Source organism: Natrix helvetica (genome assembly GCF_964273705.1).
Source record: "Natrix helvetica genome assembly, chromosome: 3".
Taxonomy (NCBI): domain Eukaryota; kingdom Metazoa; phylum Chordata; class Lepidosauria; order Squamata; family Natricidae; genus Natrix; species Natrix helvetica.
In genome coordinates this window covers 127630499-127656815 of record NC_138549.1, presented here as the reverse complement: position 1 = coordinate 127656815, position 26317 = coordinate 127630499, and the positions used below count along the sequence as shown (strand labels likewise).

General features: G+C 41.1%; 1 protein-coding gene across 8 annotated transcripts in view; it reads right to left on the bottom strand.

Annotated features, from left to right (window-relative positions):
- ATP2B4 (ATPase plasma membrane Ca2+ transporting 4) overlaps positions 1-26317 on the bottom strand; it is a 180175-nt gene that overhangs the window by 46697 nt on the left and 107161 nt on the right. For all 8 annotated transcript variants that reach the window (XM_081948026.1, XM_081948030.1, XM_081948023.1 and 5 more), the window contains exons 3-9: positions 19617-19814; positions 9465-9722; positions 8001-8126; positions 6809-6934; positions 4231-4266; positions 1918-2079; positions 1112-1326 (exon numbers count right to left, since the gene is read on the bottom strand). In XM_081948026.1, coding sequence (XP_081804152.1) covers positions 1112-1326; positions 1918-2079; positions 4231-4266; positions 6809-6934; positions 8001-8126; positions 9465-9722; positions 19617-19814 — 1121 coding nt within the window. The remainder of the gene's footprint in view (positions 1-1111; positions 1327-1917; positions 2080-4230; positions 4267-6808; positions 6935-8000; positions 8127-9464; positions 9723-19616; positions 19815-26317) is intronic.

The following is a 26317-nucleotide window of genomic DNA, read 5'->3' as shown; positions in this document are numbered from 1 at the left end:
AGAAATTTTCCATCCCCTATTGTATACCATGGTAAAATTAACAAACAGAAGAATATACGGATACAAATCTCTGTCTCTAACTCTTGTCTCTAAATCTAGAAAAGGCAGGTGAGCCAATGAGTGAAAGAAGCAGATATAACATTTGAACTAAATATTTTTTTGTGAAAAATGGGTCATGCAGAGAGTTTGGAAGGCCTGCAGAGTGCTACTGAGGGCCGGTGAGAGCAAAAACGTGACACATAGGGGGGCTGGGGAGGGCAAAAACTAGCAAAAAACGCCTATTTTTCATGAAAATGGGCCCATTTTTGCAAAAAAAAAAAAAAAAGAGGCGTGCAGAGAGTTTGGAAGGCCTGCAGAGTGCTCCTGGGGGCTTGGGAGGGCAAAACCAACCCCATTCTTTTTAAAAACAAGCCCCTTTTCATTAGTTTTTGCCCTCTCCAGCCCCCAGGAGTATTCTACAGGCCTCCCAAACCCTTTGCGCATCCATTTTTGCGAAAAATGGGATGCACAGGTTGGGGCTTCGGGAGGCCAAAAATGCTGTATACAGTGTATAAGACGCACCCAGATTTTCGTCCTCTTTTTTGGGTAAAAGGTGGATCTTATACTCCGAAAAATACAGTAAGTAAAAATATAAATCCACTATCAAGTTGAGTTTATCTACTGATGACGCAACTACAATCGCTAAGCCATCTGATGTACTCACCTGCTTTTCCAATCTGAACTGCCAAGCGGGTGAGCTTTCCCTGCAACACTGACTTCTCCTTCATTATTTAATGATTAAGACATTGGCCAGGTTCTTATTCTAGACAAGCCCAACCTGCTTAATTTTCAAACAAGGTATCACAGACTGGTGTTGCCATCTGCTCAGAAAGATGCACATTTACTTATTTTAAAAAAATGCATCTCAATGAAGAAACGGGGCAGAATAAATTTACAAATGAACACAAATGTATTCCATTGCATTTTGTGTCTCTTGTCCCACATCCAATCCTAGCCTTTTCACAGTAAAAACCAAGTACGGTAATTTAACAGTGCATCCCAGCCCATCCAACCTTCCTTTCATGTCTAGATCCAAAAGCCTTAGAATTTCCTGTGGAGCTCCTATTCTCACCTTCACAGAATAGGCCAAAGAAATAGTGACAGCCAGGGGCAAGCCTTCGGGAACAGCTACTACTAGCACAGTGACACCAATAATGAAGAACTTGACAAAGTACTGGATATAAATGGGAGTACATTCAGCCATCCATGATCTTCCTTGAATCCCAAAAGTGTCGATCACAAAATATAGCACCAAAATAATAACTGTGATTGCTGACATAATCAATCCTGAGGAGGAGGAAGAGAAAACAATTGTGACAAAGGGCTATTTCCAACAGATTACAGTATTGACTGCATTAGGGATATAACTGGAAGTAAGGCAGCAGTTCTGGGCTAAGGCTATTTCATTAAAACAGGAAACCTGTACGCTTCCAGATATCATTGGAAATATCAGTTTCGTGTACATACTTTACCAAAGTTCATGCCATTCATATAGATATTCTAAGCTTGATATGTTACCTGAGAAGGCAACAAAACTGGAAAATATTTCCATCAGGAGCCCTGGAGAGTGATGCCACATGAACTAAAGCTGAGTCTGATTCATATACAGTAAAAAATACACTAGAGAAGTACTGGATTGGAACAATACTGAAAAACTGTGCAGAACCTACGCCCTGTAGTATTTGAACTCAGATTGCAAATCTGCTGATTCATTAATTTCTGGCTTTCTAGAATCTTACCACCCCACCCCATCCTCTACCCCACTCCATACCATACACTACACCATACAACATCATAGTACCCCACACCATACAAATAATATCATATCATCTGAATCTAGTCTTAATAGACAATCGCTAAGCCATTTGATGTACTCACCTGCTTTTCCAATCTGAACTGCCAAGCGGGTGAGCTTTCCCTGCAACACTGACTTCTCTTTCTTTGGAATCTTCACCTTTTTCTTCTCTTTCTCCTCATTTTCCACCCCTTCTTGGCTTTTCAGTGGTTGGATCTCCAGGGCCACTCCATCCTGAGTTTTGGCTGAATCCAGGATGAAAAAACATGCAGTGAGTGAGAAGAACAGTCATAAAAACACTTCAGATGCCACAGAAAGAACAAGAAAAATGGCAGAGAGTAAGAGAGAAAGAATCCCAGCACATGGGAACCCCAACAGCACTCACGGAAACTTGGTAATTTGGAAACCTAGAAAATCAGGTAGTTCTGCTCCACATTCCTATGGAACTGGTGACTGAAACAGCTTGTGAAAATCCCCCCTTAATTAAATATGTTTCAACAGTTAACTTGCCTATACCTGGAAGGAAAGACAGCCTTGATAAGGTTTTGGGGATTGGCTTCCTGAGTGCCTCAAGTCCCTATGCAAGGCATCTCCTCTATTAGCATTTCTGCAATATGTATTTGTCAGTTTTCCTTTCACTGAGGTAGTAAAAGTGAAAAACCTAATCTGCGAGCAGCTACAATGTTCAAAATTCTGATGGCATGGCTAAACCTAGGATTTTTTTTTATTGAACAAAGACACTGTTGTTGATTTGAAAGGCAACCATAACCAACTAAGCTACATTTAGCACATCTGCCTACATAGATGAGAAAGGGAAAAAGAGCATCTGTTCAGGCTTTGTGGTGGTTTATGGTTTGAGATATTAATGCAAAAGAAGCATATAAGCTATCCAAATTTCTCCACTCTTAATAGAGGGAGACGGAGGTCTTTTATTTAAAAAAAAAAACTAAAGTAAATACGTACGAAAAATTCTTTGTCAAAATTGTGATTTCAAAGGTATATTCTAGAAATGAATTCCAAAAGCTGTAAGGATTATTCTCTGATCAGATTCTTCATGCCATATATTTTAAAACTACTGTAGGTGTCATATCTTGAGAGTGGGGAGTAGTAAGAGGAGAGGAAGGTTAATTATAAAGAGGTTAGGACTGGGTCAGTCAATGAGAAATGAATCAGTTAGTCCATTCAACCTCCCCTTCACGCATCTCTTCTAAGCCCCGTGACTCCATTCTTAATATATTTGGAATCTCTAAAAATACAGTTGGCAGATCCTCAACTGGTGCATATCAGCATAACTGCAGCAATTTATTTACTTACTAAAATCAGAGATTCAATCCCCAAATCCCAGAATTAATAAGAGCTTTAAAAAACTAAAATCAAATGATGTAGGTTTTTATGTTATGCACTTCTTTTAATTATTTATTGCTCATTTGGGTTTTTGTATGCACTGGGAATTATTTTATGCAGACTGCAATATAAATTTCTCATCAATAAAGAAAGGCAAAATGCCATCAATTCCCAAAATCATGTGGGGTCAGAAAAATGTGGGCAGGACTACTTAATAACTGATTTGCACAGTTAGGATTTATGGACATGATGGGAAAGGGCAAGGAAGAGGATAATCAATGCCAAAATAATCCAAGATTTCAAGGTCAGAAGGAGGGAAAACTCAAAACTGTGGAGAAAAGGAAGAAAAAGAGAAAGGCAAAGTGCAAGAAGGAGAACAGACAGGTACAGAAATGGGCTTCTTCACCATAGCCTGGAAAGAACAGGGGGTGATACATATCAGAAAATAAACACTCACTTTGATTCAAAAGCCCATGAGAAGAACAGAATGCAATGAGCACATATGCTGGACCCACCACAAGTGTTTGGATACTTTGTTTTTTTTTTTTAAAGAAAGATCAGGTTTGGGACTGGAGATAGAAAAACCAATCAACGTCATCTTGGAAAGTAAGTAATTATCCCAATTATATAGGAATTCCCTTCATATCAAATAGTCCTTCATGCATATTTAACTAAGATATTTCCATAAAGCTTGACTTCTTTTGTGTTTTGTTTTAAAACCGTAGTATAGTGGCCTAATTCTTATAGTGTGTGAGGTACGTATGCAGATACGAGGCATACACCTCATAGCACCAGCTCTAAAAGTCAGCACTCAACTAGATGAAGATTGTGTAGTCCTAGATATGGAATTCTCCCAAGCAAGGAGGGCTATACAACGGACAGAAAAAAGTGTGGTGGGTGGTTAGCATTGTGGTAATCATGACACTCTCTTCCAGAACAACAAGGCGAGATTCCCGCCGTAGCGACAAAGAGCACAGACTCATGGGAAGAAGGAAGGAGGAATGCTCAGTAGTTAGTGTGGTGCTGGTTCAAAGGATGGAGAGGCTGGTTACCTTTGTTGCGATTTTCAGGGGCTCCGGTTTTTTTACCTGTTTAGACAAAGAGAGAAAGGGTGGAGCACTGAGCGCATGATTCTTGACTCTGATGTCCCTGACGGTGAGGGCACCTTTATGTGGGAACTCAGTGCTCTTATGGGGAGGTTGCCAGATAGGGAGAGGTAAACTACAACTTGACCGAACTGCCATCTGGACTGACAAATGCAAAAGGCCCAGAGAAGTTCAATGTTTCTCCAACTAATTGCCATTATGAATCCCCTCTTTTCAATTCTTGTGCTCATTCTACTGAAAACAAGCAAGTATAGGAACAACAATTTGAATCAATTGAATATTTGCTGTTCAAAGTGACAGAATATATTATGACTGAGCTATCAGCACTAAATATTAAGGATCAGTTCTACACTGAACTCCACTAAGTTAAACCTTTTCAACGGTGTGGGGACTACATGTTTTTTTTCCTATCACACTAAGCTTAACAGTATAACATATATTCATATAGTTCGCAGAATCTGTTAGGAGTGAGCTTTGTGGAGCCATGTGGAATAGGGGAATAGAAAGATAGGGATCTATTCCCTTGAACCTCATGCTCCCTGTTGCTGTCATGGTGAATTCTCTATTTCAATCCATATCAAAAGGAAAGGCAGGGGACTTCAAGAAAATACTCATTTATTATTAATGCCTAGAATGTTCTACCTGCAGATTTATTCTTTGGCCTCAAGGAGAACATATCACCCCTATTTCTGCTGAGGTCTGGGTTAGAGTCATCTTGGATGGCAGCTGTGAATCCCCACCCACCCCCACCCCAAAAGGAAAAGATAAAAGAGAAGTTACAGCCCAAATATTTTCCATTTCTCTCATTTGTGTATTAAAATAAAAACTTATGATTACAGGGGTAGACAGAATGACCTCATCTGGCTACTGGCAAAAGTGCACCACCATTCTTCTCAATATTAGCTTCATTAAGTCCTGTCCTTTTAACACTGTTTCAGTGGGGTGATGTTGGAGAATCTATCAGCAGGTCATTTTTGCTTATCCCTTGGCTGCCCAAGATGGAATTCAAACTCAGATGCCTCTTATGCTATGAGCAAATCAGACTAGCAAGCAGGTCTCTGCTTTCATAAACCACATACCAAGGTTCTGCTTTCTTTGTCTTCGGTTGAAAGCGCAAAAGCTTCAAAGCCTTATTTGGATAAGCTACTGTGCACAATGCTTTGTGAATTAATAGAGGCCAAATACTCCAGTACAGGCTGTTAAAATTGTTTGGGTTCAGATTAACTATTTTGTAATAAACACACTGATCATATTTACCATTCTCCAGTCATCGTTGCTCAGCATGAGCTTATTTCACAATATGGAAATATGAACGACATATTTAAGGGGATTGTTCCAAGTATGAATAAGTTTGCATTAAGTAGCGGGTGCAATAATGATTCCTCTTTTAGTAAAAATATAGTCACATGGACTAAGGAAACCACTCCGCACTGGCCAAAATCAATGTTAGGTTGAGGGAGAAAATAATAGACTGTCCCCACAAAATATGTCTTCTGAAGTAAATTTTTCAAGAGACCCGATTTAAACAATGACCTAGAGAAATGTGTACTTATCTTTTGAGTGTACAATCTTTTGGAGAAGGAATTTTATCATTCTCCTGATACATCCACTTTATTTTAAATAAAGTTCCACTAAAGATATAGGCACCATCAAAAACATGTTACCAGAAACTTCAGAGAAGTCCATCCAAGCAGGACTCAAAAGCAAGAGTTCTCTACACCACCATTTGACCCCAAGTAACTTGATGTGCAGAGCTATAATATGATCATGGTTACATAATCAATTGATCTTAGCTATGGTCTTAATAATTCTATTCTGGGATGAGAAACCTATGGTGTATAGTGAGCAAGTTACACTTGAAGGGCCACGGATACTCATCCTTGCTATCTGTTATGAGCAAACCTGTTTCTGCCAAGTGTCTATTTGTAGGTAGACAAAAAAGTATCAACGTAAAAGATGTATCAGCAGGATTTTTCTTCTAAGATTTGTAGCAGTACCTCAAAACCAATACAAACAAAAAAGGTGTCCTTAAACGGTAGCAGAGAAGCAAACAACCTTATGTCAATTGAATATGCTTGTCATAGAAAGCAGACCCGATATTAAAAAGAAAGGATTCGGGGGAGGCAATATAATGGGATATTTTGGAAAAGTGCATGTTGTCAAACACCCTATACACATTGGCACCACAACTGTTTATTTCAGGCCCACTTGCCTTTTCCAAAATCCATCTGTGCTTGATGAAGATGATGACTCAGTAAACAAAAACCTGCACATTTTTTCCAAAACCAACTTTTAGATAGCAATCTTCCATTGTCTCCATTTCTTGGCAATACTGAGCTACTAGTGATCTGTCAGCATGATCATTGACCCTCTAATCTCTGGCATGCACAGTACTGATTACATGTTGAGTTTACAATAAGATGTTTAAACCTTCAGGTTTTTTTTTCCTTATAAAACTCAAAAACTTCCAATGTCACTAAGAAACCTCATGCTACCAACATAAAGAATGGCTTATGAATCTTACCTTTCTTGACCTTTTTTTCCTCTTCCCCTTCTCCAGCACCCAAAAGAGTAAAAATTATTCCAGTCTGTGAGTTGACACCCACAGCAGTCACCACCATTCGACCAGAGCCCTCCATTACATGAGTGCCTAATAAGAAGAACAGGTGAAGCATGGGAAAGAAAAAGAAAAAAAAGAGCCAATGGATAAAACTATATAATTAACTTCAAAATATAACCTAAAAGATGTTCATATCATATCTGGGAGACGAAATTTAATTCTAAATCACTTGTTCATATCAATGTACATACACACATGAAGTTCCTGTTTGTGCTAGCTTCAATATTCATAGTTCATATAATACATGCAAGAGAATATATGCAATGATATACATTGAATCACTTTCAGTTTTTAAAGAAGTATGAAATGCTGAATCCCATTGGCCCACAAGAATTGGATAAGACTAATTCTTTTACTAAAGCATTCTTGAATTTTGTTGTGCTACTTCTCCAAGGAGAAGTAGAAGGTGAGTGATGCTACAGAGAATCAAGTATTCTACAGCTTCATATTCAAAAAGCTAAATGAAGCTTGTGTATGAGGTGGTTCAAAGATCCCTATAAAGAACAAAATAAATGTTGAATATTTCCCAAATATTACCTGCTTATCCTAGAACTGTGATGGCAAATCTATTGGCACACGTGCCACAGGTGGCACATAGAGCCCTTTCTGTGGGCACGTGTGCTGTTGCCAGCTGCTCTTCTGGTTTCGGCCCCCAAAATGGCCATAAATGGCCAAAAAACAAGCATGCGCCAGCTGGTCTTTTGAGTTCCTGGTGCTCCAACGCGTGCGAAGACCACCTGGCCGGCGCACATGTGTCTGCCAGAAACCCAAAGACCAGCTGGCCAGCGCACATGTGTGTGCCGGAAACCCAAAGACCAGCTGGCCAGTGCATGCATGTGCACCAACCAGCTGATCTTTGGGTTTCCAGCACTCCGGGATGCGCGCTTGCACATGCGTTCTGGTTTGGGTACTGGGTGCCAAAAAAGTTCACCCTCACTGTCCTAGAGAATAATAAAACAGCTTGTTTACTACACAACTACTGCCATTTTTGTAAGGGCAATTATTAGCATAAGGGGTACATTTGCACCTAGATGCCAAAAGGCTCAGAGAGCTGAATTATAAATGAAGTTCAACTTCCTATAACCTAGAGGCTTACCAGAAAGCAGCATAGGGTCTTTATCCAAAGATTTCTTCACTTGGTCAGATTCCCCAGTCAGAGAGCTCTCATCAATTTTCAAATCATTTCCCTGGATCAAAATGCCATCTGCTGGCAACAGGTCTCCTGAAAATGTCAGAAAAGCAACAGGTCAAAGTTTTCTCCACCAAATCAAAGCTTCAAAAATCCATCAAACCAAAGTCAACTTAACTTCTGTAACTTTTTTTTAAAAGCTTCACTGATGACAGAAATGGGCATACAGTCATTACTGGAAATGCAATGGGTTTAGACAGCATCAATTTTGCTGAATTCGGCAATAATAGGAAAAAAATGTCCTGCCTGTAAATCAAGTAGTTTGTTTTGGAAAAAAATAAAGTTTAATTTCAATTGCACCGAGAAAGAGAGATAAATTGAGTTTCCACAGGCTGTGTTCCTGCTAAGCATTATTCCCTTTGCATATAAGAATTCCATTAGGAATCGAGGACAATTCATCCATCCTTCAGCCGTGAGTCATAATTGCAATTCCACAAACAAATAAGGGAAATTCAGATAAGCAAGTATATTACGAAGGCTTTGAAAGAGGGTAATACAATCATTCATGTAATTAATAAAATCATATTCAATGTTGATTTTTTCCCATGCAAGTTTCATTCGAACAAGTACTATAAGCGCAAACTTCTTCTTTCTCGTTGGTATTCTTTCTTATATGCCAATTCTTCAATATCACTACTAACCAATCTCTTTTTCACAAGAGATGATACAAGAGAATTATATAACTGGTTGAATTTTGTTCATGTGAACCAATTTTTTTAAAAAAATAAAATAAAAATGTTTCTTTTATAAAAAAAAAATTTTTTTTTTTGCTCCTCGGCTTTTTCCTAAGAGTCATCATAGTACATGGTACAACATGATGGTGAACCCATGTTCCTCTTCCAGACAGTTAAGCACTGCATGTCCTAAACATCTTACATTTCCTGAAGGAGAATTATGCTGGAAGGTCAGAATGGTGCATCTTGGAATAATGGTGACTTTATCAAGCTGGCATATGAACTACATTGCTGATCTTCTCAGTGTTGGACAGCAGCAGAAAATTGAGGAAATAAGGACTGAAGCTGGTTTTCTGTGCATAGGAGTGCAGAAGGAAAGAAAATAAGAGCACAGCAATTTCTTAATGTAGACAACGTACATGATATCTTGACTCACATAGGTTGTACCGCATCATCCCTCTCATCATGATATTTCTCCCAGCAGGACGCAAGGAGCTTGGATGAGAATGAGATATTTCCATGGGTGGCAAAGATAGTTCACATGGCTTGTGAATGATAACTGACAAACCTAGAAGCAGCATCTATGTCCAAATGTTTGTATGTCTCTTTGGTTTCAATTGCACAGTGATAACACTGTAATCACAGTGATAATTTCAATACGTGAGAAAAATATTCTGGAAAATTTATAGTTACTCACCATATTTGATTTGAGCAATGTCCCCAACCACAATCTCAGCTACAGGAATTTGGATCACCTGTCCCTTACGGATGACAGTAAACTTCTGCTCCTGCTCGATGCGACTCTGTAGACCCCGGAATTGTTTCTCTTTGCTCCAGTCATTGAAGGCAGTGACCAACACCACAATAATAACTGAGAAGAGGATGGCTGCTCCCTCAATCCAGCCAGCCTGAGCCTCGCCTTCATCTTCTGCACTGCCCTTTGCTTGTCCACACACTTCCAAGAGATAAAGGGGGAAAAGAATGGTTTAAAATAATACTAAATTGAAATAATACTGTGTAAGACCCACTGCCATTTGCTACTTGGATAATCACAGAATCAGTATTTTAGTCTCATACTTGTTAGATTCCATAATGAATTCTACAGACAATATTAAATACAAAGAAGGCAACATTTTTGTTTACTAGTGTATTGCATCCAAAACCCAAAATGAAAAAAAGAATATACATTCTTTTGTAAAGATTCCAGAGATACATATTTATCTGTGAACAAACTTAACTGGGCACAATAGGCTTCAACTACTGATACGATAATGAATCGTAAAATTATATTCTTAGCTTTACTGCCACAGTGATTGGAGAATAACAACCCATCAATCTATTATCAGCTTCATGATTAAAGGAGAATTAATTCATTGAAATAACAGGCATTGATGAAGAATCAAAAATGAAGTATATTAATAACACCTTCAGAGATATCTAAGAAACATAATGTCAAACTGTTGCATTCCATAGATAGTCTCGCTCTGAAATGGTTGTTTTTTTAGAATTACGCCCAAAGCAATTATCAAATTAAATCATTCAAAAAAAATTCCAGCAATACAATACAATAAATATAATTACAATTCAAAACCATGATGTACTGTATAAAAATAGGGTCATTAATAATGAAGTGCATACACCCGAACAAACCAGGCTTTTAATTCTTGTCCACATTGTGAATCTATTTGATAATTTCATACAGTAGGCATCTCAATGGCGAATGGTTCTATGTAGCATGATAAGGAAGGATATTTCCTAAAAAACACACACACAAAGGCTAGGTAGGCCAGTAATATGGTCCTACATGGAAGAAGGTGGCTCCGGTCCAGAGCAGTTGAAGACCTCTGTATTCTCATGTAACATCATTACTATGTAAGATGTCTTGGTTAGCAGTGGGCCTTCTGAGTTCAATTTAAGGTGTCCTGAAATAAGCAAAACAGAATGACCCTCGAAGTCATATCATTGTCATAAGTTCTTTGATCCAAAAAGGCACAACTGGAAGAATCTAGTGTTGCAGTGAGCAAGTATAAGGAAGGTTTTTAAAAATTACACTGAAAGAAAGAGAAAGCCTCTTACTTAGCTCTAAAGTTAGGTAGCATAAGCTGGTTTGTTTTGCCACCATCTGGAATATTTTAATACAATTTTCAGACTATTTTAAGCTTTATAGAACTTAGTGGACAACAAAACAGGGCATTAAAGAACTACTTGCTCTCCCACAAACATTACCAACCTTTTGTTTTCCCAGGCATCTAAAAAAACTACTATCTGAGTCTGCCACTGTGAGGCTCTCCTGTATTTGTAGCATCTTGAAAATACATCAGTGGTGGCCCTTTTCTTTGTGGTGTGCGTGTTCCAATCTAACAACCATGGATAGCCAAAAATTTACACACACACACACACACACACACACACACACACACACAAATACTTATAATACTGGCTTTTATGGAAGGAATGTGCTGAGGAATTATTCTAAAAAAAAATTCTATTGCTTCTCTAGCAATAAATTAGGTATATCAAATATTTTAAAATGCAGAGAAAATGAAGCACACCACCTTTTTCCACATGAGAAATTTAAGTATAGGAATGATGGCTAGAATCAATCTGGAATTATTGTAGTTTATTTGTTTCTTAAAGTCTTATAACAGAGCTATCACAGATAAGAATTTCCTTTCCCTCATGCCAAGGAATTTGCTTTGTTTCTGTTTTTTTTAATTGCTGCTACCTAATATAGTTATACTTTCAGAATTAATTCAAGGCATGTTTAAATTTTAAGCATACCTGCTTGATTTTGGAAGGGTTTAAGTTCCTTGGGCTGAGAGATTACTGTTATATATATGACTCAATAGTAATTATATTCAAACAAAAATCAAGTAAAATAATCTACAATATTTAATTTCTGTCTCTGTTTATGTATTTAAGATTGTAGAAATCTTTGTGCAGCTGGAAGACAATGAGTTACTTCAATTTTAAAAAATAGTGAAAACTGAAGTGATTTAGAGAGAATTAACACACTCTATTTATAGAATGACTTTACAGACAATTTTTTTTAATAAAGCCACACGGAAGATAAAGAGCCAAATTATCTTTTTTGAGAGGGCCAAGTTACCTGAAATAAATAATTCCAAGAAAAAGAAATGTATCCAAATCCTTCAGTGAAAGGAGTACAAATCAAATGAGAGAAATACAAATCAAAGGAAGAGAAGAAGGCCAGCAGTAAGGTGGATGGACTCAATTGGTGTACCACTGGAAGTTCTGAAGGTCTCAATTGATGACAGATCATTCTGAAGGTCTTCCTATGTGATCATTAAGAACTGTCATCAATCTAATGGCACATAATCAGCCAATCAGAAGAACCAATTGAAAATTGCAACACATTGGCAGTTACTACAGCTTGGCACATCAAACAAAAATATTCTATTTGTGATAAGATAGGATGGCCTAGGGAATGCTGGTATTTGTCTGGGGGATAAGGGTATCCCGAAACCATTTCATATGTTGATAATATTTATAAACATACAAACAAATCTGAGTATGTAAACAAGTCAGACTTATAGCATTTTAAGAAGATGAATAGAATATAAATTAACTCTTGCTTTCCATGAGTTACAGCAGTGTAAAGTGAGAGCAAACAGCTAAGTGCCTAATTTGTCACCTGTTTTTCCATTCAGATTTTTTATAGATAAAATGATCTGCTATTCCAATTAAAAAATGCATTCAGCAGGGCATGCCACAATTTATTAAATAAAATTGGCAAAAGAAATGCAGTTCTCAAGTTCCAAGCAGAAATATTGGAAACATTAACATAACAGTCTAAGTTTGAACAGGTTTGGTCTTTTTTTAAAAAAAAAAAAAAAAACCTAAATGGCAGCAGCAAAATGTCAAATGAAATTTAAAGTAATGAGAGCAAAGTAATGCACAATGCAAAGGGCTATTTAGCATAAGTATAGAATACTGAGCTCTGGAAACAGATTTCGGAATCACTGCACGTTGCTGAAGTAACCAGTGCACCACAACAGAAAAAGGCAAGGAGAAAAATCAGAAACTCCTAAATGAGAAGTGGGAGCTAACAAAAGAAAAGCGGCTAATCAAAGTCACCGTTGTGCATATTATTCAACTCCATGAAGAGAAGAGAAAAAAGAATGGTTCCTGAGAAAAGAGAAGCAAAACCAAATAAAACTACAGACAAGGACAATTGCCTAGCAGTCTGCTGGTGGAGGACTAATACCACAACCTTTTTCTTCCAATAGGGTGGGGGTGGGGGTGGGGGAAAGATAATTTGCAAAATTGAATGTATTCAGATTTCATGAAACATAAATGCAGCTAGCCAGATCCAGAATTGCTCCCACAGATTCTGTTAATACAGGGGACAGTTCCATGAAATGAGTTATCAGGTGACTTCATAAAAAGCCAATTCTATATAAAATACAACTATTCCACAGAACTGTAAAGGCTATAGCATAGTTGTAAAAGCTGCTAGCATAGCTGTCTATGGAGATACTCAGTCATCCAAGTCATGGTTGTCCCAAAGGTGCTTTTTCAAGAGGCAACTGGACTTTCTGGTTTTTTTTTAAAAATGTTTTGCTTCTCATACACAAAGTCCAGTTGCCTCGTTAAAAAGCACCTTTGGGACTACTAGAATAGATCTTTTTTTTTTAAAAAAAAAAAACAGGATACAAGAATACCTTTTTGGAGTGAGACTGCTAACTGTGACAGTTCTATGTCCGAGAGAAACAGAAACTGACAAATTGCTCTTCTTTTAAACCTTGACTTTTCTACTATATCAAACTTTCAGCTCAATCATTTCTAATCACAAGATAATGGGCTAAATTAATCAAGCAAATTTACACAATTTACCTCATCTTAAGTGATCAGTGAGTAAGAAAATGGCCCCTCAGTAATGTTAAATTAAGGTGCCTCATCCATATTATCAAAATAAACATTGCAAACTTAGAATGGGAAATGGAATATTTTAAAATAAGTTATACTTCTGAAATGATGAAAAAACACAGCTAACATATTTATATTAATAACCTAGTGACCAAATTTTTGCCTATCTAACTTTGTATGTACAAAACGTTTGCTTCTGCCTTTGATAATGATGGTATTACATTATCTCAAATACAAACTCTTGTAATTTATTCTGTGCGTTTCTAATACAATGGCTATAGTAAGAACACTAATTAATTTAATTATCTACTGAATCTATGTAAATAAAAAGTTAATTGCTTTCATTTCAAGTGTCTGTTTTCTTGTGCAGAAATAGTTTTCAGGATATGTGCCTTAGAACAACCTTCCAAAACTTGGCATCCTGTAGATATTCAGAAACTCCAAAACCTGTAATTTCCACTCTTTGACAATGTTGAGGATTCTATGAATTGTAATCTGAATGCATTGGGGTGGTGTAAGCGTGGGGAAGGCTATCCTAGGCAGGAAAAAAAGCCTAGTGCAGAATGAATTGTAATACTGAACAAGCCTTATAGCAAGGAACAATGATAGTTACCAAGCACAAGTGCATTATTAGAGCTCTATTTAGACAGAGCTCCTTACTTTTCTGTTTAGGCTAATGCTCAGTTTACAGCTCCAAGGATTTATATCCATCATCACCTTTTATAAAAGATGGGTTGGTGGCGGAATTGGGTTACAGTAGTGAAACTAGAACTTCCAATATACATTTCCATAGGCAACTGAAACAAACAAATTTCAGTGACAGCAAAAAAAATTGCTGGGTTTTTCACCATGTCAAAATTAGCCACAGAGATGTCTTCTCCAAGAAGCATTAGCCAGTTTTAGTTTTTAAAAAACCCCTAGTTAAAAGTTGATAAAATAATAAGGGATCTGATCTTCTCAAAGCAAGGTGCTTCTGGATATCTTAAAAATCACTAGACTGGGCAAAGCATTTCCTTCAGTTGTCCTTCTTTAGTTTTCATGATATACCATGAAATACTTTTTAGTTTCAACCATCAATTCATAGCAGCAATACTGACACAATCAAGGAGCAAATGTTCCCCTTTGATTCTTTGGTGAATGGCTTAGACTTAGAGCAATGTTTTTCAGACTTGGAAACTTTAAAATATGTGGACCTCAATTCCCAGAATTCCGCAGCCAGAATTCTGGGAATTCAAGTCCACACATCCAAAAGTTGCCAAGTTTGAAAATTACATGACTTAGAGAATTGTTTTGTAACCTCTTATGTAGTTTCCTCTTTATGCCTATTACAGTGTCATATCTTACCATTGATCCTTACCTAAATCCAGGTGATTATTTGAATATCAACATGATCATAGAATTTTCAACTGTATGATCAATAGTCACTAGCCAAAAGTCTATCTTCCTGCTTTATGACTTTGCATGACATAATATTGAAATACTCTTTTTCAGTAGATCAGCACTGAAATATAGTCTGCTATTTTATTAAGGTTTGAAACACTGCACAATATAAACTCAAAAATGAAACCCTAAATCATTGCAAATAATATTGTCTTACTTTTTAATTAACAAAATGGCATTATTTACTTCCTGGGACTTGGCTTGTTTTATGCCTTTTAATGGGTGCATCAATATAACTTTAGTTAAGGTGGTTTCCAAAAACCATAAAAAAGCTAAAATGTCTTACATTTTTATTCCTTATGAAAATGAAATTATTATAAACTTGGCATTTATGATTTTATGCACTCTACAATTTAACCTTATTTCAAACTGACACAAACACTGCTTGGGTGAGTCAACTTTTTAAGCCATTTTTAGACAAGTATATGATCTATTTCAATCAAATGTTAGTAACGTAGGTAATATGCCAACAAATGTACTTTATTCAGACTTGCAAAGGAAGGCAACTCTTCATTTCTTTTATAAAATTCTGAGTAGCAATTGAAAACTTACTGGCAAAGACCTCCATGCTGTATTCCAGTGCCAGGATGCTTATAAGCAAATGAATCAGAAACAGCCTACAGTAGAACTAGATTATGTAAGTTTTATTTCTTTTAATGGGTAATCAGAATATAATTGCAGTCTCCATTTGCAGTTCAAAACTTTCATTATAAACACAGAGAAGGAAGTTTAAATAAACAACCCAGGATCTTTCCTTTTTATTATAAAGAAGCTTCTAGATATTTCAAAACTTTGGTCCCTATTTGAATTTTGCTTATTTCAATTACGAATATATATTTTTTCCATGTTCTTTCGATTCACTGTGATAACCAAATATAGTTACTGGAATACCAGCAATTGAATAAGAAACACAAATTTCAAACAAATCTGAAAGCATTCACCATGAAAGAAATCATTACTATCATCGTAAAACCTAAGAAGGGAAGCCTATTAAGATACATTGGTAATGATGGATGATGTTAATGATAATTTTTCTTTTCAAACACCAGAAAAGTTATATTCTCTGCAAGAACATGAATTTTTCAGATGAATATTAATAATCTTCCTCTTCCTCAAAAACAATTGTTAATTTAAGACTTGAGTTAAGGCTTATCCATGTTGGCTAAGCCATCAAAGGTAAGAGAGGGAAGCCTCATCATAGAAACCATGAATTTCCTTTATAGAATCAAGTAGGGTCAGAATGACATAGAACAGGCTGGCTGGGGAATTCTGGGAGTTGAAGTCCACAAGTCTTAAAGTTCCCAAGTTTGGACACCCCTGACATAGAATATCTTGCTTTTATACATCTTACAATACAATACAATACAATAGTAGAGTTGGAAGGGACCTTGGAGGTCTTCTAGTCCAACCCCCTGCCTAGGCAGGAAACCCTATACCGTTTCAGACAAATAGCTATCCAACATCTTCTTAAAGACTTCCAGTGTTGGGGCATTCACAACTTCTGGAGGCAAGCTGTTCTACTGATTAATTGTTCTCACTGTCAGGAAATTTCTCCTCAGTTCTAAGTTGCTTCTCTCCTTGATTAGTTTCCACCCATTGCTTCTTGTTCTACCCTCAGGTGCTTTGGAGAATAGTTTGACTCCCTCTTCTTTGTGGCAACCTCTGAGATATTGGAATAATGCTATCATGTCTCCCCTAGTCCTTCTTTCTCTTAAGCTAAACATACCCAGTTCCTGCAACCGTTCTTCATATGTTTTAGTCTCCAGTCCCCTAATCATCTTTGTTGCTCTTCTCTGCACTCTTTCTAGAGTCTCCACATCTTTTTTACATCGTGGCGACCAGAACTGAATGCAGTATTCCAAGTGTGGCCTTACCAAGGCATTATAAAGTGGTATTAACACTTCACGTGATCTTGATTCTATCCCTCTGTTGATGCAGCCTAGAACTGTGTTGGCTTTTTTGGCAGCTGCTGCACACTGCTGGCTCATATTTAAATGGTTGTCCACTAGGACTCCAAGATCCCTTTCACAGTTACTACTACTGAGTAAGGTATCACCTATACTGTACCTGTGCATTCCGTTTTTGTTGCCTAAATGTAGAACCTTACTCTTTTCACCATTGAATTTCATTTTATTAGATAGTGCCCAATGTTCGAGTTTGTCAAGATCCTTCTGTATCTTAAGCCTATCTTCTGGAGTGTTGGCTATTCCTGCCAGCTTGGTATCATCTGCAAATTTGATGAGTTCCCCATTTATTCCCTCATCCAAATCATTGATGAAGATGTTGAAGAGTACTGGGCCTAAAACAGAGCCTTGGGGTACTCCACTGCATACTTCCCTCCATGTAGATGCAGTTCCATTGAGAACTACACGTTGAGTGCGGTTGGTCAGCCAGTTACCAATCCATCTGGTGGTGATGCTGTCTAACCCACATTCTTCTACTTTATCTAGTAGTAGGTTATGGTCTACCTTATCAAAAGCCTTACTGAAGTCCAAGTAAACTATATCAACGGCATTCCTCTGGTCCACTAATTTTGTCACATTATCAAAGAATGCAATAAGATTAGTCTGGCATGATCTGTTTTTGACAAATCCATGTTGGCTTTTGGCTATTACTTTGTTTGCTTCTAGGTGTTCGCAAATTCGTTGCTTGATTATTTTTTCCAGAATCTTTCCTGGTATTGAGGTTAGGCTGATAGGTCTGTAGTTTCCTGGATCTAATTTTTTCCCTTTTTTGAAGATGGGAACCACATCAGCTCTTTTCCAGTCCTCTGGTAGTTCCCCGGTGTTCCAGGATCTCTGAAAGATATAATTCAGTGGTTCTGAGATCTCGTCTGCTAGTTCCTTCAGAACTCTGGGGTGTAATCCATCCGGTCCTGGTGATTTGAACTCATCTAGGGTAGACAGGTGCTCACTTACCATTTTCTTCCCTATTTCAATTTGTGTTCCTAATTTTGTGGTGCTGCTTTTGATAGGTTGGACTGTTTTATCCCTTTGTGTAAAGACAGATGCAAAACATGAGTTAAATAGTTCTGCTTTCTCCCTGTTGCTTGTCACCTTCTTGCCACTTTCTCCTAGCAATGGACCAATTGTTTCCTTAACTTTTTTCTTGTTTTTAACATGTTGGAAGAAGCTTTTTTTGTTAATTTTTACTTTTGTGGCAAGCCTTTCTTCATTGTGAGCCTTAGCTTTCCTCACTTCATCTTTACAGGCTCGGGCTATTTGCTGATATTCTGCCTTAGTTATGTCCCCCTCCTTCCACTTTTTATACTTACTTTTTTTGTCTTTCAGTTTGTCAGATAGTTGTTTATGCAGCCATGCTGGTTTCTTTTGGGAGCTGTTGTTTTTCTTCTTCATTGGTATTGTGTTAGACTGGGCTTTTCTAATCTCATTTTTCAAAATTTCCCAAGCTTCTTGAGTTGTTTTCCCCTCGAGGATTCTCATCCATGGAATTTTTCCCAAGCTCTCTCTAAGTTTATTGAAATTAGCTTTCTTAAAGTCCAAGACTCTAGTTTGACTTTGTTCTACTACTTGTGTTTGGATAATGTTGAATTCCAATATTGCATGGTCACTTGCCCCCAGGGTTCCTATGACTTCAACACCTTCTATCATTTCCTCTCTGTTAGTGAGAATTAAGTCCAGTATGGCTGATCCCCTTGTTTCCTTCTCTACTTTTTGGAAAACAAAGTTGTCTGCTAGGTTTGTTAGGAACCTGTTGGATCTTCCACTTGGTGCAGAGTTTGTTTCCCAGTTGATGTCAGGGTAGTTAAAATCTCCCATCTTCTAATACTTCTAATCATGGGACATGCCTATTAGCATCCAATTTCTTGGCTTTGTAAAGCTTGAGACGAATCAGCCAAATGAGCATGGTTTTGGATCAGGGGTTATGTTACCCTCACCCTGAATTCAGCATTGTACACCCAGCTAAAAGTGGACAAAAAAAGTCTTTGATACTGCCAGAAACAAAAATAACTGGGGAGCGGGAAGCACGGGAAGAGACAAAATCTATATTTCATAGTCATCAAAGTGAAAGAACAAAGAATTAAAGAATATTAAACCATTCAGCTAACGAAAACTCAGCACACACAATATTCTCAGAGAGATACTAGGAAACAGGCAAGTCTTTCATGCTCAAAAACATTGTTGATCTGAAATGTGATTTACTTTATTGTCACAAGGTGAATCATCCATTCAGAAGCAGCAAGCCCTCGGGATAAAGAAGAGACATATTTCAGCTGGCCTGGACCCCATTTTTAAGCTATATGAGAGATTGATCTGGCATTCCTTAGACTTGACCTTCTCTGCCTCCCAATCTTTTCTCATAGCGTATGCAATTTCAAGCACTGAAGTCATTGAGCAACCTGTTCTAATAATTTGACAGAAATAGTGAACTAGTTGAACATGTTTTTGCTTTTTCAACTTATTCAGGGATGAACAACAGTCTTCCTGGATCACAGCAGAGTTACCTCTATCTGTCCAACTCTTTGCTAATGCTTATTGAGAAAATGCAGTTCACTTACTTTCATTGTCGCCATCAGGAGGATGATAGAAAGAGAGACCCAAAGAAATTATGGCTGCAATTTCCAAGATGATTAACGTGACATCCTGCAATGCTTCCCAAACTAACTGCAGGAAGGTTTTGGCCTTTTTGGGTGGGATGAAATTCTGGCCAAATGTTTGTCTTCTTTTTTCTAGATCTGCTGGATTCCCAGACAAGCCTGCAAGCAAGAAAAAAAAAAAAGAAATTAAACATTACATCAGGAAAATGAAATCCCTTTGATCTCTTTCTCTAAAGCATCTTCCATGTTGTCCATTATTTCTACAACTTAATAATTTCCTGCAAGTGAAAACATAGTGGTCTTTGGTACTAAATTCTGCCTGAAAATAAATCTCATAAAAGAATGCTCTCTAAAATAAGCTGAAAAACCAGGAAACAGAATGAAAACTGAAACAAAAAGAGGTAAAACATGCACCTTAGCTCTGAAGATCCTAAGTGACTCTGACATTGAATATTTCTTTCTATTTTCAATATTTAGCTCTGTCATGGAGAACATCACTACTATGATATGCTGCGAACCATCTTCCCCATGCTGCATTAGTTTATGACTATACAGATAGAGAACCAGATATGTGCTATGAAAAACGGGCACTCCCAATTTCTGCTGCTGCTACTGTTGTTATTTTGCTCCATTTACTAGAAAGGCATTCTACAAAAAGACAATGGGTCATCCCCATAGGTATCAATAAATCACAAGTTTCACCAGACTTCACTAGGGCCAATCTGTTTTATTTTCTCACTTTCAGCAAGTGAGAACAATTCCACTTCAGCAAGAGTGACTAAATAATCCACACAGCATTATTAAAACTATAAGCAGGAGAGCTGCCTATGCCTGCCAGATATTTCTAGTGTACAACATTGTTAAGAGAACCCAAGCTTGACCCAACTTTCCTCAGTCTGGATATCCTTCTTGGGATTTCAACACTCAGAATTCCTTAACTAACATGGCCATTGCTGAGAAGTATAGAATACAAGAGTTGGAAGGAACCTTGGAGGTCTTCTAATTCAACTCCCTGCTCAAGCAAGGAGACTTTTAGGATAGGATAGGATAGGATAGGACAGGACAGGATAATAGAATATTGCAAGTCTGAGAACTGAACTCCACATATCACACAGAAGGGGATGTTAATTTCCCCTATAAATTTAATGCTAACATTTAGGAGCAGTTACTTCCACTTTCAACTCACAACTTTCATAGACAATTTAAAGTTGTATCCAATTAAAGCCACTATTACACAAAACAAGATTCAGTTCATACAACTGTGAAGAAAATGCTAGAAAACATATGTAAATTTCTCAAGGTCGTGCAGAAATCACAAGGGCACCAGCCTGAGAAAAATTATCATGGTCTACATTCTGGAGAAACTCTTCATATCCCTCTCAATTTATTTTAACTTTTCAGAATATCTAGGGCCAAAGTCAACTGCTCTAAATGACAGCTGAACAGATTGATAGTGATCTCTGCAGCTGTCTTTTGGGTTTTATGCTGATTTTCACACAGCTGTTTAAAGTATTATCAACCTGTCTTTTCCCCACTTGTGGGGAAATATATAATTTTGGGAAACTTGGCATAAAATGAATTAAGACACCAGTATAAAAGCAATGTGGAGAAATTCAAATTGCTTTACTTGAGTAAGTGACTTCATTTATGGGACATGATGTTTTAAAATATTAAATAGGTACGCCTGCACCTTAAAAAATTCCTACGTATGTTCTCTAACAAATGCTGTAAGAATAGGTGAAATAATTTAAATAAGTGAAATAATGTATTTAAACATCGCTTTTGTCAGGGCTACATTAAGAGTTTTCCCCAAGAGATTGATATTTTGACTGCTTGAGGGATAGAAACAGCTGCGTATAACAGGGCTTACTCTGTATTTTTATTGAATACTAGCTGTACGTGTTGCTGTGGCCCAGTCTGGTTAAATGGAAAAGAAAGAAAAGAGAAAGTGCAAGTCCCCCGGCAGAGGCGGCCCCCGCATGAAGGTGAGCCACGGTGGCCCCTGCAAGAGCCGCCACAGAGAATGCTCCCACAGGCCTCGGCCTGGCTGAGCTGAGGAGAGGAGGGGGCACTGCCCCCGACCTGGCTTCCCTCAGTGGTGGCGATGAGAGGAGACGGCCGGCGTTCCCTGAGGAGCAGGAGGAGGAAGGAGCTGCCCCTGGCGATGCGGACATGAGGCAGCCCCCGCTGGCCACGGCCCCATCCAGAGACGCCGTTGCCGCCACCTCAGGGGCCAACCAGCGGCCGCCCCAGCCCCGCTGCACCTCAGGCTGACACCGCCCCTCCCGTTGGAGCCGTCTTGGCGAAGCCGCTCAGCCAGCCGGGCTGAGGAGATGCTCCACCTCCACCTCCTCTGGAGCTCCACTGGGCTGGGTGGGGGGAGGCCAGCTTAAGAGTGGGAGGAGGCAGCCGAGAGATGGGGCAGGCGCCGCCCCGCCGCAGACAGCAAAGGCCTGGCGGGAGGGGCGGAAAGGGGAAGGGGTGCAGCTGCAGCCCAGCCACACATATAAAGAGACCGTCGGGATGAAGCTGGAGAGAGGCCGAACTGTTTCGAATATACTATACTCAATAAATAAACACTATGGTATAGCGTGTGTTGCTTTTACGTCCAGCAGATGGCGCTGGTTTTCAAAAAAGCATGTTTTTACAAAAAAACATGTTTTTACCTGTCACAGGTGTGACATCTATATAATATACGTATATAAAAACATGTGTGTATTCGAATGCAACGTCATGTCAAAATTTCAAAGCAATCGGTGAAGAACTTTCGGAGATTCGAGATTTTGAACAAAATGACCATTGGCTTACCTGAAGGGTCCTTTTCTGTACACCGCGGGAGAGTCCAAGCAATGGGTTAATTCAGTCTGCTTGCCCTTAGGACTGAGGAACTATTTTTCCTTAAGCCACACCTCCTCCTGGTGTGCTCAATCCCCCAGAATTCTTAGAAGGAGTCAGTTCGTGCGGATGGAGCGAAGCGTCCAAGATGATGTACTGTTGACACGAAGAACCCGAATCCCGGCCTCGAGAGCCAGGGTGGGTTGGACTCTCCCGCGGTGTACAGAAAAGGACCCTTCAGGTAAGCCAATGGTCATTTTCCTGTACACCGCTTGGAGAGTCCAAGCAATGGGACATACCCAAGTTACTGTCCATCTGGGCGGGCAGAAAAAGGCTCCCGGGATTCGGTCTCTGACACAACCGCCTGGAGCACACGCCTGCCGAAGGACGCCTCAGCCGAGGCGAAAATGTCCAATTTATAGTGTCGCACAAATGGAGAAGGAGAGGACCACGTAGCGGCCCTGCAGATGTCCAGGATCGAGGCCTGGGTGGCCCAGGCCGCTGAGGTAGCAGCACTTCGTGTGGAGTGTGCAGTGATGCCGCGCGGAACGGCCTTGGATTGACTTTCATAGGCAGTCGCAATGCAAGCACGAAGCCACCTGCCAATTGTGGAGGAAGAGACCTTCTTCCCTAGGGAACCGGGCTGGAAGGAGAGGAAAAGAGCCTCTGACTTCCTGAATTCCGCAGTATGAGCGATGTAGACCTTCAGGGCCCTCCTGACATCAAGATTGTGCCAGGATCGCTCTCTGGGATGCGACGGATGAGGACAAAAATTTGGCAACACAATGTCTTGCGCTCTATGGAACCATGAGTTTACTTTGGGGGTAAAGGTCGGGTCCAGCCTCAAAATGACCCTGTCAGGGTGGATGACGCACAGATCCTGGCGAACAGAAAGAGCCGCCAGCTCCGAAATCCAGCGAGCTGACGTGATGGCAATCAAGAAGGCCGTCTTCAGCGTCAGGAATCGAAGAGAAGTAGTGCGTAGAGGCTCGAATGGAGGGCCAGAGAGGGCCCGCAGGACCACGGACAGCTGCCAAGTGGGGTAGCGATGAACGGTGGGAGGGCGAAGGTTAGAGGCGCCCTTGAGGAAAAGGCGCACCTTCGGGATTTTGCTGAGAGGCAAAAGGTGGTCGCCCGACCAGACGGTAGACAAAGCCGCCACTTGGCGTCGAAGGGTGTTCGGGGCCAGGCCCTTGTTGAGTCCCGCTTGAAGGAAGTCAAGCACTCTGGAAACAGGCGCGGTCGTCGGCTCGATGAGCAGCTCCTCACACCACTTGGCGAAGGCGGCCCAGGATGCATCATAAATCCTGGTGGTTGAAGGGCATCTCGCCGCCTGAATGGTGTTCACTACCTCCTCCGACAGGCCTTGGCCTTTTAGTTGGTCCCCCTCAAGTGCCAGACGGCCAACTGGAGCCACTGGGGCTCTGGATGAATCACGGCCCCCTGGCTGAGGGAGATCTGTTCCGGAGGAATGCGCCACGGAGGAGACACCGACAGGTGGACAAGGTCGGCGAACCACGACCTGCGGGGCCAATGCGGGGCCACGAGGAGGACCTCTGCTCCCTCTGCGATGACTTTGGAGATGAATTGAGGAAGGAGAGGCAGGGGAGGGAAGGCATACAGTAGCTCGCGGGGCCACTTGCAACGCAGTGCGTCTGTCCCCTCCGCCCCCGGGGTGAAGAACCGGGAGTAGAAGCGGTCGAGCTGCTTGTTGTCCCTGGACGCAAACAGGTCTACAGCCGGAGTCCCGAATCTGTCGGACATCTGGTGGAACAGGTGAGGGTCCAGTTTCCACTCCGCAGGATCTATGGTCGTCCTGCTCAGCCAGTCTGCCTGTGTGTTGTCCACTCCGGAGATATGGTCGGAGCGAAGGGATTCCAGATGGCGCTCCGCCCAGCGGCCCAGGGACTCCGCCTCTCTCATCAGTGCTCTGGATCTGGTGCCGCCCTGGCGGTTGATGTGGGCCTTGGTGGCCACATTGTCCGTCATCAGAAGCACATGTTGACGATGGATGGACCGGCTGAAATGGCGCAGGGCCAGGCGAGCAGCTCTCAGTTCCAGCAGGTTGATGCTGTAGCTGGTTTCCACTTGGGACCACTTGCCCTGAACAACCAGGGACCCCATGTGGGCTCCCCAGCCGGAGAGGCTGGCGTCTGTGGTGATGATTAACCTCTCGGGCTCCTTGAATAGGTGGCCCTTGAGGATGGCCGGAGACACCCACCAGCGGAGAGACCTCTTTACGTCCGGCGTAACTCGAATCGGCCTGGTAAAGTTGCTCCTGGATGCCCTCTGGTGCGGCAGCCGCCGCCACTGAAGAGCCCTGGAATGCAGGCGGGCCCACGGCACGATGGAAATGCAGGAGATCATTTTTCCCAGCAGCTGCGACAGGAGGACCACTGGAGCCTGCCTCAAGCTCAACACCTTGTGGGTCATGGACCTTAGACCGGCCAACCTGTCTCGGGAGAGGAAAACCCTGCACAAGTTGGTATCTATCACCGCCCCCAGGTGCACAAGTCTGTTTGTTGGAGTGAGATGGCTCTTCTCTATGTTTAGAGTGAAGCCGTGATTTCTGAGGGATCTCATAGTGGTTTGGAGATCCCGTAGGGCCTGTTGCCTGGACGACGACTGGATAAGGATGTCGTCCAGGTAGCACTGGAGCCTTATGGGTCTGCGTCTTAGCTGGGCCGCCACTACCGCCAGCACTTTGGTAAACGTCCGAGGAGCGGACGAGAGGCCGAATGGAAGAGCTTTGTACTGGAAGTGGCGACCCGCATAATAGAAGCGCAGGAACTTCCTGTGCTGAGGACGAATGGGGATGTGGAGGTATGCCTCTTTGAGATCTATAGATGTGAGTAGATCTCCCTGTCGAATCCCCGCCAGGATGGTCTGCAGAGACTGCATCTTGAACCTCCGGTAGGCGATATGCCTGTTGAGGTTTTTGAGGTCCAAGATGGCTCTCCACCCCCCCGAGTTCTTTGGCACCAGGAAGAGGATGGAGTAAAACCCCCTCCCCTCTTCGCCCTGGGGAACTGGTTCCACGGCCCTGATGTCTAGGAGATGTCTGACTTCCTGGTCCATACGCTCCCTCTTTTGGGGGCAGGATGGGACAGGGCACCGGATGAAGGTCCGGGGGGGGGGGGAGGGACAGGAACTCCAGGGAGAGGCCTTCCCTGACTGTCTGCAGAACCCAAGCATCCTCGGTGTTCTGGGCCCAATGGGAGGCAAACAGCTGGAGGCGACCCCCGATGGGCGCCAAGCCCGGGCAGTCACTTTGACTTACGGAACGGCCTGTTGGAGGCCCCACCGCGGTTATACTTGCGGAAGCCGAACTGCTGCCTGCCTCTGTCCCGAAAGGGCGCCCTGTCCTGGGATCTGTCGCCCTGCTGGCCGAAGGACCTATTGGAGGGAGAGAAGGAAGAGGCAGAGGTGGAAGGCTCGGAGGCACGAAAGGACTGCCTCCTAGAATAGGGAGCGGCCTTACGTTCCTGCTTTTTGTTTAGAGAAGGTAGGATCTTCCTCTTGTCCTTGGACTCGATGAGGAGAGGATCCAGGGACTCGCCAAATAATTTGGAACCCTTAAAGGGGGCGGAAGCCAGTTTCCACTTGTTTTTCTGGTCCGCTTGCCAATGTCGGAGCCAGATCAGCCGACGAGAAGTTATATTGGAGCCGAGCGCCCTGGAGGCAAATTTTGTGGCATTAAGGGATGCATCAGCGGCATACTGGGAGGCCGCGATTATTTTTGACACGTCCTGGTGGAGGCGGACGTCTCCCGCCGGGAGCTTGGTTAGGAGCTCGCGCAGCCAGATCACAGAGGCCCTATTAAAAAA